The sequence below is a fragment of the Chlorocebus sabaeus genome, chromosome 10 (assembly GCF_047675955.1).
Source record: "Chlorocebus sabaeus isolate Y175 chromosome 10, mChlSab1.0.hap1, whole genome shotgun sequence".
Lineage (NCBI taxonomy): Eukaryota > Metazoa > Chordata > Mammalia > Primates > Cercopithecidae > Chlorocebus > Chlorocebus sabaeus.
In genome coordinates, this window is record NC_132913.1 from 77,477,655 (window position 1) to 77,492,866 (window position 15,212).

The following is a 15,212-nucleotide window of genomic DNA, read 5'->3' on the forward strand; positions in this document are numbered from 1 at the left end:
ATGAGAATTCAAGACGAGATTTGGGTTGGGACACAGCGAAACCATATCATATAGCATTGCTGTATAGTCTCTTGTATCCTGCAGCTCAAGCTGGTGAGGTGCTCTGAATGTGAGGGACTATCTCACTAAGACCATGAGGCACTCTGATAAAGATATGGAAGATTAGGGCCTGACCTTCTCAGTTTCACTGATAACAGAGTAACTAACACTTGCTGTGATTTACAAGATAGAGAAAAGGTCCAAAATTTGACACTAGAGAATTAGGTAGCCAGGCTTCTTATGAACAAATAACAGGGAAGCCAAGTTGGATATTTGCATTTCCTATTCCACCACATTTTAGGAGAAGATGTTTAAGCATTATGAAATATGATCAGCTACTCCCTCAGTGAGGTAATATGCATTTGCCTTTGGGGACTTGGGTTAGCATGACTCCACGTGGTAACACTGATTAGGCTTAGGTGGTTTGGGCTTAAGATACAACATATTAGCTGGATGCTGTAAGAGTAGAACAAATGGCTTTAAGTGGCAAGACTTATCAGATGTGATTCTGTGGGAGAAATATTAATAGCCTTAAACTGGTACAGGTTGTTTTGAAATTAAGCCTGCCAAGACACTTGTTTGTCCTTGAAGAAGAGAACATAAGAAGATAGGAGCTGTTCAAATGTATTTTTGCAATTAAAAGTAATGGCAAAAACAGCAATTACTTCTGCACCAACCTAATGTAACAAAAATACCACAGACTGGGTGGCCTTAAACAACAGAAACTTATGTCCAGGTTCTGCAGGATGGGAAGTCGAGATCATGGGCGACAGCACAATTGGGTTCTAGTGAGGGCTGTCAAGGAGCCAGGGCAAGCAGGCTGTCTGGTTTCTGTTTTTATAGGGGTGCTAATTCCATCCTGAGGGCTTCACCCTCATGACCTAATTGCCTCCTAAAGTCCCCATCTCTAAATATGATCACATTGGGGATTAGGGTTTCAACATATGAATTTGGGAGCAGGGGGGAACACAAACACTTAGGCCATCATAGACTTACAAGGCTGATTCCTAGCTGAGTTATTTATTATGATCAGATGTGGTATAGATTTTCTCTGTCAGTGGCATATTACCAGGAACATCAACTTAGGAACTGGGAAGAGACATACTTAGCTCTCTGAACTGTTTTTTCATCTTTTATGTATGCATATATTATTACCTGTTTTTCATGGTTTTGGGTTTTTGCTGTTGGGGATTCAATCCAAGCAATGTTAGTTTCCTTATGTTTCTGTCTCCTCATCCACTGGCTCCCATCCCCCATCCCCAACTAGGACCCAAAGATGGACTATGTCATATTGATGGGTTTTGATTTTGCTCTTAGAAAAGAGAAGATAACTGATATGAATCATAGAAATTCCTATGAAGCTTTTTTTTTAATGAGTAGCAGCCTAATTGTTCACATGTAATCTCAAATTGGGATGATGTATTGTGATAAAGAGGTTAGATTCACTATTTTCTCATCACTTTACATAAATTAGACGTGTAGAGTCAAACTCAGTTTTCAGATCAGGCTGGTTGGGAGTCTAGAATGTTGATAAGAGACTGTGTACATTGAACTTCCTTGTACATAAAAACTGGGTAGTCTTAGATCAGATAAAGTAGCAGTGTCTCAAGAATTGAACTACCTTTGGAACTGAGCTAACCACTCTCTTGGGCAATAAAATTTTAATTTAACTATCTGATGGGTTCCCAGGAACTGTCTTTAATTGGTGGCTAGTCCTTTAAATTGAGATGGTAATTTAGTTCAAAACCAGGAAGTATATTTGGGTTCTTAGAAAGACCTCTAGGAAGCCAATCAAACAAGCACCTTGTGTCCTTTCATATAGAGAATGGGTTATCCATAAATTGCCTCTTGTAACAATAATTCCAATTCTTTATTACAAAATGCAAGTAAAATAGAAGAAAAGTAAAAAAAAAAAAAAAAAAAAAAAAAAAAAAAAAAAAAACAGTGCAATTCTCATACTGTTTCAAATATTTTACTGAAGGTGAAGGAAGGCCTGAAAATGAGGCCAAAAGAGGTGAGAAAACTGCACTAGTAGCTCATTCCCACCTAAGGACCCCTTAAAATGATCATGGTTTTCTTAGAGGTAATCCAAAACTATTCTATTCAACTTTTCAAAATGAAAATCATTTTATTGGACTTTTTTTCTGACTACAAGTATAATCAATCTGTGTTGTAAACTTTTTTTATAAGTTCAAAAAATACAAGCCTTTCTCTAAAATTCTTAGTTCCCACAGTCTCAGCTAATAACTTTACCTCGCTTTACTGAGCACTGACGTGATTCCATTTTTCTTCAACTCTATTCAATACATATATAATTGGTGGATATTTATTTTTCTTTTTTTGGCCAGAAAAAATTTCATATTACTGGAAATACTTAAACTCAATGGACAGTGGTTCCATTAAGTTTTAAGAGCTTCAGATCTTGGTAGTTAGTGGCAAGAATATCCACAAATAGACTAAGTTTAGGGGAGGAAATAACTTGCTGGGAAAACAAAACATTTTCTTTGATTTCTTCGTTATTGTCTCAGGCATTGTGGTAGGCCAGGTCAATATACTTTTTCATCTGGAATTCTGTGGCATGATTGGTTCATGCCACTGATCTCTACCCACATGCTCAGAGTTGCCAGATTAACCCTAAATCTATTCAAGAACAATTTTTTACATCATTTTTACAATTTAAGAACTTTCAGTGGGTGTCTGTTACTTATGTTAACAAATCACCCTAGCTTGGCACCAGCGGGTTGAACATGCTTTGCTAGTTTGTTCTCTCATAGATTCATTTTTTCCCGTCCATATGTGTTCTATCTGCTCTATGCTCATTGCCACACCTGTTCTTTGGCATAGGCTATATGCACTCATTCCCTTCTTTCAACAATTTAAATGCTAGGATTGCCTCATGGTTCAGATCCAAACTTACCCACTTCTCATTGACCTGTTATTTGCATTTTACAGTATTTTCTGTCCTCTCCCACTATTATGCATTTACTAGTTTGTTTGCTTATAGCTACACTTTAGTTATTTTATAACTATCTTATCTCTGTGGCTGGCTGTGTGTTGGAATTGCCCGTGTAATATGAAATATAATATCCATGGTATAGATCCTTGTCCAGAAAAACAGAAAACCTAGAAAATATCATTATTCAGAATACTTTATCGCCCTATTCAAGCCAAATATTCTACCATCAGAAGTCTACTAGTTTTGTTGACAACCCATCATTTTTCCAAATCTCCACACCTTTACAATGGATACTGCTCATAACAATTAAGGGATTAGGAATTAGATAGGAGGTTTGCTGCCTAGAACTAGGGCCTGATTTAGCAGGCCATTCTGAGGACACCTGAGATGTTGGAAAGCAACATAGAATAATAGAAGGAGCACTGGCTTTGGACTCAGGCCTGGGTTCAAATTCAAGTTCTAGTACATATTAAGTTACCTTATTTTTTCCATTTTCTCATATTTAAAACAGAAATTATACATACAATGCTAGTGTGACGATTAAATGAGATGGCATGGCCAGTTGCAGTGGCTCACGCCTGTAATCCCAGCACTTTGGGAGGCTGAGGCATGCAGATCACCTGAGGTCAGGAGTTGGAGACCAGCTTGGCCAAAATGACGAAACCCCATCCCAACTGAAAATGCAAAAAAATTATCTGGGCGTGGTGGTGAGCACCTGCAATCTCAGCTACTCTGGAGGCTGAGGCAGGAGAATCGCTTGAACCCCGGAGGCAGACGTTGCAGTGAGCTGTGATCATGCCACTGCACTCCAGCCTGGGTGACAAAGAGAGACTCCATCTCAAAAAAAAAATTAAATAAATAAAATAAAAATGAGATGGCATGTGAAGGGCTGTTATGGTTCTCAGCACATAGTAGATGCTCAATAAATAGTAACTATTATTATTATCTCTAAGTTAGAGTTAATTCTCCACTATATCCAATAAGGTTAGCAGTTAGGTGAAATATCACACACCATAAAATACGACTACATAGATAGTTTCTTATGTTGAATTATCTGGAATTTGTGAGTACCAATTCATTCAACATCTGGCAGTTGGTTTGCTTTCTAAGGAAAAATGTTCAAAAGATTGAAAACTGCCTCCTTAGCCAAGGACCACAGCAGAACTCACTCTGTCCTCATAGAGGGCATATACTGTAAGACGTCAAGATAATGCCTGTAGTGCTGGGATGAATGCATTTCAAATGCCAAGTGCATATGAATTTATATTGCGAAACAACTCCTAAAATAATAGAATCTTGGCTTTGAGAAATTTTATTCTTCTTTGTAAAAATCTCCCTCATAGCTTCCCAGATAGATCACCTGACTTCTGGTTGAAGGGGAAGCTCACCATTTCACAAACCAGACCATCGTCTTCTAAGTTATAACCAATAGACAGTCCTCTTTTAATTAAATCCAGAACTTCCTGCTGTAGGATACAGTAAATTCCTCTTCAAAGTTTAGCCTGTTAACTTCCTTTAAAATTCAAGACGGAGAAAATTGTTAAGTACAATGAGTTGTGAGTTCCTCTCCAAAGAACCAATATGTCAGTATGTTCAGCTTCCCTGTTCTTTGTTCTCCATCTTAAAGTCTTTCTTGTTCTTTACGTCTCTTTGTCCCTAGTTTCAGTAAACAACCCCCTCCTAGCCTCTATCACCTGCTCTGTCCTTAGTCACCTGCTCTGTCCTTAGTCATCCTTAGTCACCTGCTCTGTAACAATCCTTCCCACCAAAACTACTCACCCTGCCACTCCGGCTCCTACCTTTGCTCTCTTTAAAATAGCCCAATCAGAATTAGCTTAGACTGCATGGTCCAACCCTACCCGGGGAAAGACATAGCAGTAGGGCTAGCTGCATTAGGAATAAGCTCCCTTCCCCTCCCTTGTCTAGTGTGCTCTCGCCATTACTCCATCTGCAAAACACACCCTTCTATATAAGTAAATTGCCTTGCTGAGAAAACTTTTGCCTGAGTGCTATTTTCACTTGGCGGCACTGAGCATTTACTTCCAACACTGCCATGACTTCTTCCTGCTGGTTCTAGTACTGCCTATCAGAGCAATGTAGATTAAATACAGTCCCTTGTCCATACGAATACCCCTCAGATCTCTCTTCTCATTCCCCTTAACTTCTTCAGGATAAATATTCTAATGTCTTCAGTTATGTGGCTATGCCCCCTTTCAAGGTATATTAGTCAAATATTTAATTTAAAAATCATGAGCTAATAAATATGTAAAAGTCCATAATTCCAGGGAGAAGCTAAACTATTTTGATCAAATTGGGACAGATTGTTTTTAACACCCAAGGCAGTGAGACAATGGAAAGTGACTCATATTGAAAGGCACATATGCCCTAAGTAAAAAAACAAAACGTGCAATATAATATGAAATTTGAAATAGTAAATTTTGGACCAATGGTTACTGCAGTATTTATCTGATTTTTAACTATGTCTTATATTCACATTTGTAAGCAAATAAAAGTTGGCCCCATCTTAATGCCAAAAATGGTTATCAAAATAAATGTAGGTGAAGACTTATAGAAGTTTGGATTCATGGGCCTAAGCAGTAATGCTTTTCTTCTCTGTTTAAACTAAGATGAAATGATATAAAGCACCAAAGCAAAGAATCATGCTCAACTCCACAAACATTTCATGCCTTCCCTATGTCGGGTGCTGGAAATAAGTACATAAGATACATAGATTACACAGAGCACATAGTTCCTATCCTCAAGATGCTCAGAATTTGGTTGGGGGAAATGGTAGAACAAATATAGGTAACCATAAAAGACAACAACAATAACAACAATATCAGAAGCTTCTTTATTTCCAGGCATGTCTACCTCTTTGGGGATTGTTAAATCTACTTATACCATAGAAATATAGTGTCTATTAATGATGATTTAAAGATTTCAAAATGTATTTAAGTTCAGCATAAAGATCTTTTGACAGATCTTGTATAGGAACATGAGGCTTGTTTACTGACAGATGCACATCAGTAAACTTAAAGACCAAACTCAACAGAAAAATGAATGCAGAACAACTTTAAGAAGCAAACAAGTGATAGGAAATAGACTGACAGTATAGTTGACAGCTTATAGAGTTGTAAATATAATGAACAGAACTGGATTATACATGACACGGTCAGGAGATACTGTTCCACAATACTGTCATGCTCTGCGTTAAACTCTTATTTGGAACTGTTCCCTAGTTTGGGTTGCCAGACATTTAGTTACACTTGGAGAACCAGAATGGGTCTAGAGAAGCCTGACAAATGGGAGTAAAGAAAATTCTGTGAGAAAAACTAAAGAATTTTTTTCTTCAGGAATGAGAAGCTTGGAGGGGCTATTTGATTTTCGTCTTCCACATAAGGAAGATAATGTCAATCACTTCTCACTTCAGTGACATAATGAATAAGACTACAATGGCCTACAGTATTGTTTGGAAAATTTAATTCATAAGAGCTTTTAATCATATCATGATATACATTAAAATACTATGGGAAACTGTCATGGTTTGAATGTTCCCTCCAAAATTCAGATGTTGCTGATGTGGTAGGATTAAGAGGTAGGGCCTTTAAGAGGTGATTAGGCCTTTGGAGCTGTTCCCTTGTCAATGGGATTAAGACCCCTTTAAACGAGGCTTTTTGCAGCATTTAGCTAGGGTTCCCCACCTCTGGAGGATCCAGCCCTCACCAGAAAACCTACCAAACCTGCTGGTGCCATGATCTTGGACTTCCCATCCTCCAGAACAGTGAGAAAACACATTTCCGTTCTTTATAAATTATCTAGTCTTAGGTATTCTGTCACAGTAGCACAGAATGTACTAGAACAGAAACTCTGCTGGTAGGTTTACATTTTCACTTGTTTGGCTGTACCTATACAAGGTAATCTAATGATTTCCAATTTGATACTGGGAAAATGGTAAATAAGAAGAGGTCTTTCCCACAGTGTCATTAAGGTTCCCAACAAGGTTTTAAAGCCTGCTTGGGCATAGAAACAACTAGGAGTAGTAAAAAAGAGTTCAGGAAAAATTTCAGGAGCAAAGGATAAGACATCATTTTCTTTTTCTTTCTTTCTTTTCTTTTCTTTTTTTTTTTGACACAGAGTCTCGCACTGTCACCCCGGCTGGAGTGCAATGGCATGATCTTGGCTCACTGCAACCTCTGCCTCCCAGGTTCAAGCGATTCTCCTGCATCAGCCTCCCAAGTAGCTGGGATTATGGGTGCCTGCCACCACGCCTGGCTAATTTTTTGTATTTTAGTAGAAACAGGGTTTCAATATGTTGGCCAGGCTGGTCTCAAACTCCTGACCTCGTCATCTACCCACCTTGGCCTCCCAAAGTGCTAGAATTACATGCGTGAGCCACTGCATCCAGCCAAGACATCATTTTCATACCTACTCCTAGTTCTTCATCAAGAAGTATTTTTAGGTGTCTTGAGTTACAGAAAGTGTTAAAGAATCAATAACACCATTTTTGCTTCTGAATTTTTAAAGCTTTGTATCCTAAAACCTTAATTAGAGTCTGACATGAAAATGTGTCTGTTGCCTACTCAGAGAAGATATCTGGGCCTCTCAGCCAAATCCAAATAAAATCTTAGCAAATATGAGATAAGTTCACCGTTTGGGAGAGATCATTTTAGATTGAACACACAAAAACTAGCACATAAAACCTGGATGAATGGGAAATATATGTAAGAAATAGCCATGTTTTCCAATAACCACTAAAAGTTTTTTTTTTTTCTCCCTAGACCAGTGGACTATTATTATATGAGAAACGAAGAGGTAGAATCTCAAAATGACTTTCCTCAATGGTCATACCTATGTGCTATTCTATCAGGGTTCATATCCCATAATGGTATTTTTTTTTCTGTCTCCTCAGTAAGTTTATCTTGTTTGCATTTAAATTTTCATCTGTCCGCTCAGTTGGCTTTGGCTTTTTATTTTGTAACCTGAGATAAGTTCTGGGCGTAGGGGTGGAGGTGGTGGGAGCAGGTGGGGAATTAGTGTCATTTTCTATTCTTTATAAATCTTTTCTCTGATTTGCGTTACCTCTCTCTAGCGTACATGAGTTCTCTAGTCTCCATGAGAATGAACACTCGCAAACTATGCCAACTCCCTCTCCAGTCCTCACCACTTCATTATCAGAAAACAACTGAGACATTTGACTCTCTGATATGCTTGTAAGAATCCCAGGGCCTGGGTCCTTCCTGACAAGGTCACATCATCTCACTGCTTAGAGTACTTTTAGAAACGAGGTCCCTTCTGCCTCACTGGCATAACCTCCCTTGCTTCTCCCAGAGGTGCAAGCTCTGACTGGTCTCCCTGAGGCAAAAAATGGAAGTTAAAGGTGCTCCTTTAAGTAGAGAAACCAGTGGAGGGAGTCAGCTATGTACCTCTGTGGTCTGTTGGGGCCGGGGATGGAAATGGGAGTTCTTTACAGAGCAAAGAGTAAGTGAGTGCCTTGATTTGATTCTGTTAACTGCGAGTTTACTATTTAACACGCAATCCTCAATCCAGCTCAGTATTTCTTTCCTGTCAACAGCATGGACCCTAGGGTGAGATTGCTTATGTTCAAATTCCAGGATTTTATCATTGCTGTTTTTATGGCTTTTACTTCCATGAACTCTGGAGAAAACAAAACCACTAAACACTTGCTAGAGCCCCTCACCCTAACCATTCGCCTCAGGCCATGGCTGGGTCCTTCCCAGCTTTTAAAAAGTTGTATCAGCACTTTCAAAATCCTGCAGTTGGTCTCTGCCACTACCAGTTTGAGGAGTTCTTGGTTCCTGTCGCCTCTATCCTTGTTCAAGCCCAGGTGAGGACAGAGGGCAGAAATGCTGTGCCCTGACTCCCAGTTCTAGGCTGGGCGGCTGGGAGGAGAGCCAGCTTTCCCGAATCCCAGCAGCAGAGGGCGCCATGTTCCCTCGACGCATCTTCCCTCCAAGTCTTACATGGCACCATCTTAACCAGAAGCATGGCCTGCAGCCCTGAGGAGAGAAGTCAAGGCTCTTTTCCAGGCCCAACCCGCAAGGACCTGCTCACACTGGCCTGGACCTGAGGGAGGCCCCGCAGAGAGGAGAGCGGAGAGGGCTGCTCACAGAAGGGTGGCAGTGCCGTCTCCCCACCAGCCCCAGGCTTGTCCCCCCCTGCTCCACTCTCTCCAGTGCACACCCATGAGGGCAGCCAGGCAGATGGCAGAGGCCACGGGCTAGGTCCTCCCTTAGTCATCCCTGACAGACCTGATCGCCTTGGCCCCCTGAGATGGTGAAGGAAGGGTCCGGCTCAAGCCTGGCAGGAGCAACTCGGCGTGGTGTGTAGGTCTCGCTCCCTCGTGACCCGCTTCATTTGTAGACCAAAGGCTGACTAGGACTAACACTTGGTCCAGTTTGTTCTCAAACTGAGTGAAAGAAATTTGCAAGTTCATGGGTTTCTCTTTTGATGGAGGCCAGAGACCTTCTCACCCACTTTTTCTTTCCTTCTGAACTGGTAACCGGGAAGTAAAAAACACAAATTTCTAAGTGTCTCCTCTGCCTAGATCACATCAAGAACTGACACCATCCCCTCAGTGTGGAACCCAGGGGTCTCCTAAGGATGATTCCAGCACTAGGTTGATAGAAGTTTAAAGCTGGGGAAGGAAGAGCACAAGAAAATTACATAACTTAAGTGAAGAACTAGGCCTAAAAGTGGAACCTTGCATTTGAGCATAACTATTTAGCATGGTGTGCCTGAAATACATAGAACTGAATAATTTGTTTTATGTAAGTATAATCAATTTGTATACATTAAAACTGATACTGGCTGGGCGCGGTGGCTCACACCTGTAATCCCAGAACTTTGGGAGGCCGAGGTGGGTGGATTACCTGAGGTCAGGAGTTCGAGACCAGCCTGGCCGACATGGTGAAACCCTGTCTCTACTAAAAATACAAAAATTAGCCTGGCATGGTGGCAGGCGCCTGTAATCTCAGCCACTCAGGAGCTAAGGCAGGAGAATTGCTTGAACCTGGGAGGTGGAGGTTGCAGTGAGCCAAGATCGTGCCATTGCACTCCAGCCTGGGTGACAAGAGCAAGACTCTGTCTCAAAAAAAAAAGAAAAAAAAATTGATACTTATCAGACAAATCAATTCATATAGGTATACTCACATTCTATGATTGCCAGGATGTACCAACTCCAATCCCATTAATCATACTAGCATGAAGAAAAATTACATTTCTGGGCCACTGTATTTGAATATAACCTTAGCTAATTTAAGCCTGGAGAAAAATAAGAATGCTTGATTCATTTAAAATCTAAGAGATTCTGAGCTAGATTTTTGTATAACTTAATGTTTCTCAACTCTTCTGCAATCTAGGTTTATTTTTTACTATAAAGTACCTTCAAAGAGCTAAGTCTCAGTATATAGATTGTTAGTTTTTTAAGTTCCATTCTCTTTCGCTGTACTGCTGAACTCTGGGCCTCTGTGTCCTCATCTGTAATGTGGAGTCAAAATTATCACTAAGGTCCCTTCAAGCATGAATTTCGCATTGAATAATCCGTTGTAGAACACAAGGAAAATAATGGTTCTTTTGTAGTTCTCTTGGGACTTTTACTATTGCTAAGAATCATGCTGGGCAGATGCAGGCATCACATGGATTGTGCGGGGAAGTGTAACTGAATAATGCCCATGTTTTGAGGCAGTGATATTCAATGCTTTAAAAAGTGAGAAAATGGCCTTTAGAGATACTTTGTTTGAAAGAGAAACAAGCTTGGAAAATGTTCTTGAGTATTTCTGTATAGAAAAGTATAAAATGGATGTGTCCTTTGAATGTTTAAGTACTTCCAACACTTTTGGTTTGCATAATCATGGTGCAAACGAGGTGGGAAGGGCAGAATCCCTGGCCTAGCTCTGCAAGAGTGGGGTTTCAGGTCAAAGCAGGTCTGGCAGCTCAGCCTGGCCCGAGCGCGGAACCCTTAGCTGGGAAGGCCGAGGCCAGGCTGCGGGGCCCCCTGCAGGCGGGCTCAGCGCCGCGGCCTAGCACCTGTTGTCCCAAGGCAAGCCCCGCGGGGGAGAGGCCTTGGAGGGCAAAGCCCCCTCCCACCAGGGCGGAGCTCAGGAGAGTTCGCAGCCCAGGTGGCCGAGACCAGGGGCAAGGCCAGGGGCCGGGACAGCGAAATGCCTCCCTGGCTCTTTCTTTCATTGACCTCTGCGATGCCTCACTGGCTTCTGCTTTCATTGATCTTTGCGGGTCTGTTCCCGCTGCGGCACCGGCAGCTGCTTGGTAGTTGCGGGGGGCGTAAGGGTGGTGGCCCAGACCGACTGGCTGACAACCCAGTTCCGCCCCGCCCGTCCCTGCCTCGGACCCAGCGCCTGAGGAAGTATCGAGGCAACCCTCTGCCACCCGAAATTCGTGGGCCGCTCCCAGAGGGCGCGCCCTGAAGCTGAGCGCCCCTAGGCGGCCGTCTGGGGGCCGGATGCGGGGCGCAAACCCGCGAGGAGCGCGCGGCGGGCGCGGCGGCGACGGCAGGAGGAGGGGCCGGGAGCCCGAGTGCAGCCGAAGGACGCCCCGTCCTCCGCATGCTGCCACTTGGCTGAGCCGGGCGCCGGCGAGAAGGCGGCGCCGTTGCCCTGGCATCTGGACTGCACTTTGCCCCCGCCGGGCCTCAGCTGCCGCCCGCCCAGACGCCAGCAAGCCCCCCTTACACTGCAGCGCCGCCCCGGGAGCTTCGGAGACCCGCCCCGGGCCTGAGCGCAGGCTGCCTCCGGGGTCCGCACGGCTGTCCCTGTCCAGACGTGCCATGGGCGCGCAGCTGCCAGGCGATGTGTAAGTGAACATCTGGGAGGTGGGTGACTGATGAAGGGCGAGTGTGTGTCGGTCTTTGTCAGCTGTGCCTTTTAGATTTTTCAATGGCAGAAACCCATGAGTTACAGGAGGCTTTAATTAAACGAGACCTTTCTCAGCCCGCTGCCGTGGATAGAGCCTCACATCTCTGTCCCCTAATGGAGAAGAGTTAGCCCCCACCGCTTCAATCTTTTTCTGGGCTTCCCAATGAAAGGTACCTCATTATGAGTTGCATTTCCACCCTGCTTCCTACCTGAAGAGTGAGTGAAGATTTTCAGGTGAGAGATTTGCCCATGAACATTGCATTGATATGCCAAGCTGTCAGGCTTGTGCTCTGAATGGCATATCATGAGCAACGTATTAGCTCTTGTGCTCTTTGGAGCTGTGGGAGGCTGAATATTGAGGTGAAATAATGCAAATAAGAAATTAAGAGGAGTAGACAGGTAAGATCCTGCCATGAGTGAAGGGGTCAAAGAAGCAAAGCAGAACAATTGGCGTTGTCTCGCTTATGTCTCTCGTCTGACACCAGCCCCTCCCCTATCCTTTAGGGGATTAAGTTAACATAAAATTGTAAACTAGTAAAGGTTCTTAACAAAGACCATCTTTTTAGGATCTAGTGTATGTGGCAGCTCTCTCAGGGAAATTTTTAGATAAGAATTCGGAGGAATATGGAATCTACTTGTATTATGACAAAGTATAAATCAAACCAAGATCAACAGTTGGCTCTTTTTCCCTTTGGATGAGGCTGTTTTCAAGCAGTTAATATGCCTATCATAAATAGATGGGAAATAACATTATGCATTCTGCTTTCAAGGAGCATGGTCTGGAAGAATAATTTCAGTTTTTAATTTTGTTTTGCCATTAAACAAAAATTATAAGCATTACTTATTTAGGTTCACACAATCTTGTAACAAAAGTATGCTTTAAAATTGTGGACCAACCTCCAATCCATTTTATTATCTCCTCTATAGCACTCCTGACAGGCCAGCCACATTTTGATTGAACACTTCAGTGACAGAGAGCTCATCACATTTTGAGGGGTTCCTCCTTTTCTGTTAGCAAGGCCTTGTTTACGCTGAACTGACAACCCCTTAGGAAGCAGTACCTGTTTCTCATTAGTCCTACCTGGCCAATAGCGCTCCAACTGTGAACTTAGAAACAAGATTTTTCTGCAAAAAAGATCTGAAACTTTAGTCAGAGTCTGAGAAGGGTCCGTGACCCAAAAATAGTCAAGAAACGAAAGGTCTAAAGTGATACAAAATAATATTTTTGTCTCCTTTGCTTGACAGCCTTTCAGATCCCTGAGCCTCAGTTTCTCATCTGTAAAATGGGAATAATATGCTTTGTCTAACCCTAGGGTTACTGTGAGGATTAAATTAATAATCTTAATAAAGTACTTAGTAGAGGTGCCTAGGAGTCAGTAAATGTTAGTTATCTTCAATAAATACTAGTTTTTTATGTTTCCTTCCTTACCCACGACCCTTCTCTGTGCTAAAGATCCTTAGCCTAAAATTGAATTCAATAAGTCAGTGTAACCCAAACAGTGCAGGGTGCAATGAGTTGCCATCTTCAAATGAAATCATCTATTGCTTAATTGGCATTGGTAGTAAATACACAGAAGTTGACTAAAAGCCTCACCTCCATACCCCATGTGCTTTGCTGTCAAGCAAAGGAGACAAAACTAAAGGTAGGCTTTATTAATTTTTTAATTATGCAGTTAAGCATTTCTTGAATCTGAATTTCTTTTTTCTGTTGGCTTATATTACTTAAAGCCTCTGTATGGTTTGCAGTTTGTTAGATAGATGTTTTCATCTTATGTCATTCATCATGTTAATTCTACTTTTCAGTTTTGTGTCACCTACACATTTGCTGAGTTGATTCACCAGACATTCAAGTCACTGACAATAGATAGGACAAGTCCTCTTGCTATGATTGTGGTACCTCTAGAAACCTGTGGCACAGCAGGAATGGTCCTGGATTTTTGGAGGCTGGTTTTGGAGTCTGGCCCTGATACCTATTAGTTTTGTGACCTTGAGAAACTTATTTTCAGTATCAAAATGAGGTAACATCTGCCTTTCAGGGTGGTTGTTAAAATTCAAAGTAATGAAAGCGCCAGGTACAATATTGGCTGGAAATCTAGTTGGCCTTCAGTAGATTTTGCTTGAATTAATGAATTAGCTAGACTCAGCCCTTTCTTATCAAACTATTCTAGTCCATAGAGCAGTCTTCTCCATAAAGACATTATGAGAAAAATGTCTTGCTGAAAAGTAAAGATCTTGCATATTCCCTGATCTACCACAAAAGTAAATAACATGAGTTTAAAAATGAATGATTCTTAGCACATTGCTAGTTCCTAGAAATCCCCAGTCTTTCCCCCCACCCCCCATTGTTCCTTGTTTAATGTTTAAGTTTGAATTTTGCTAGAGATAGATGTCAAACTATTAGTCTGTGAAGTCTAGGAATTCTAATTCTTTCCTTTAGCTTTGAATATTAAAAATAAAAACACTGGGGGAAAAAGTTGTGTTTGAATCTATAGCCTCTTGTGGCTGCCCTTCTTCTCCATGTATTTCCAGAGGTTGCCAGGATAGTTCTGTGCTGACATCCGCAGGTTCTCCTGGTACCCTGGAATATAATTCACCAGAATGTGAAGGCATGGATTCTTTTAAAGTAACCTCTTCTTCTTGCACCTTAGTTCTCTCTTAGTGAGGTTTCCATGCTTTCCAGCTTGAAATCATTTGCTTTTAAGGCAGCAAAACAGTTGCTGAGCAGTTTTGTTTTCTTTCTCATTAGTTAAAACGCCATCTATCCTTGGATTTGAGAATTTTAAAATGAGCCTTTCTTACTGTACTTTCTGTATAGTAAGCATACTATGCACAACATGCACTAAGTCGGTGGTTGAGAAATAGAACCACTCAAGGTGTTATAATGTTGAAAGTTTTGGCAGTAGTAAATAACTCTAATCAGTACCTCACATGCGAAGAGCCTTGTATTTTAAGAATGAATTTATTCCTTGTAAGTTAAAAGTTGTGAAATTAAGAGTGTTTCACAAGGGGCTGAAGGTAACATAAATTACTGAAGCTGAATGGGAGGGAGGAACAGATATGTGGCCCCCAGAGTGAATGCCTAGCTTAGAAGTATTCTAATTCAGAACAGTTTCAACACTGCACTGGCCCAAACACTACTGCAAGTTTGTAGCCTTTGCATGTAAACAGCCTGCAAGAGGCAGAACTATGTAAATGTCACTGTTTTATTCCCAACATCTAACATACTGCAGGCATATGGAGAGTTGACAAATGGGAAAACTTTAATAAGCATTCATTAGTCACCTTGATGTAGAGAACTGTTCCGTACAAAATAAAGAAAAAAAAAA

At 41.6% G+C, this 15,212-nt stretch overlaps 1 protein-coding gene across 4 annotated transcripts in view; it reads left to right on the top strand.

The window, feature by feature from the left end:
* C10H2orf88 (chromosome 10 C2orf88 homolog) overlaps positions 1 to 15,212 on the top strand; it is a 139,341-nt gene that overhangs the window by 107,799 nt on the left and 16,330 nt on the right. The window contains exon 1 of one of the 4 annotated variants that reach the window (XM_073019875.1): positions 10,973 to 11,824. The exons of 2 other annotated variants lie outside the window; for them this stretch is intronic. In XM_073019875.1, coding sequence (XP_072875976.1) covers positions 11,475 to 11,824 — 350 coding nt within the window. In that variant the 5' untranslated portion in view covers positions 10,973 to 11,474. Of the gene's footprint in view, positions 1 to 10,972; positions 11,825 to 15,212 lie in introns of those variants that run through there. One more of the 4 variants, XM_007965635.3, reaches the window with a different exon arrangement.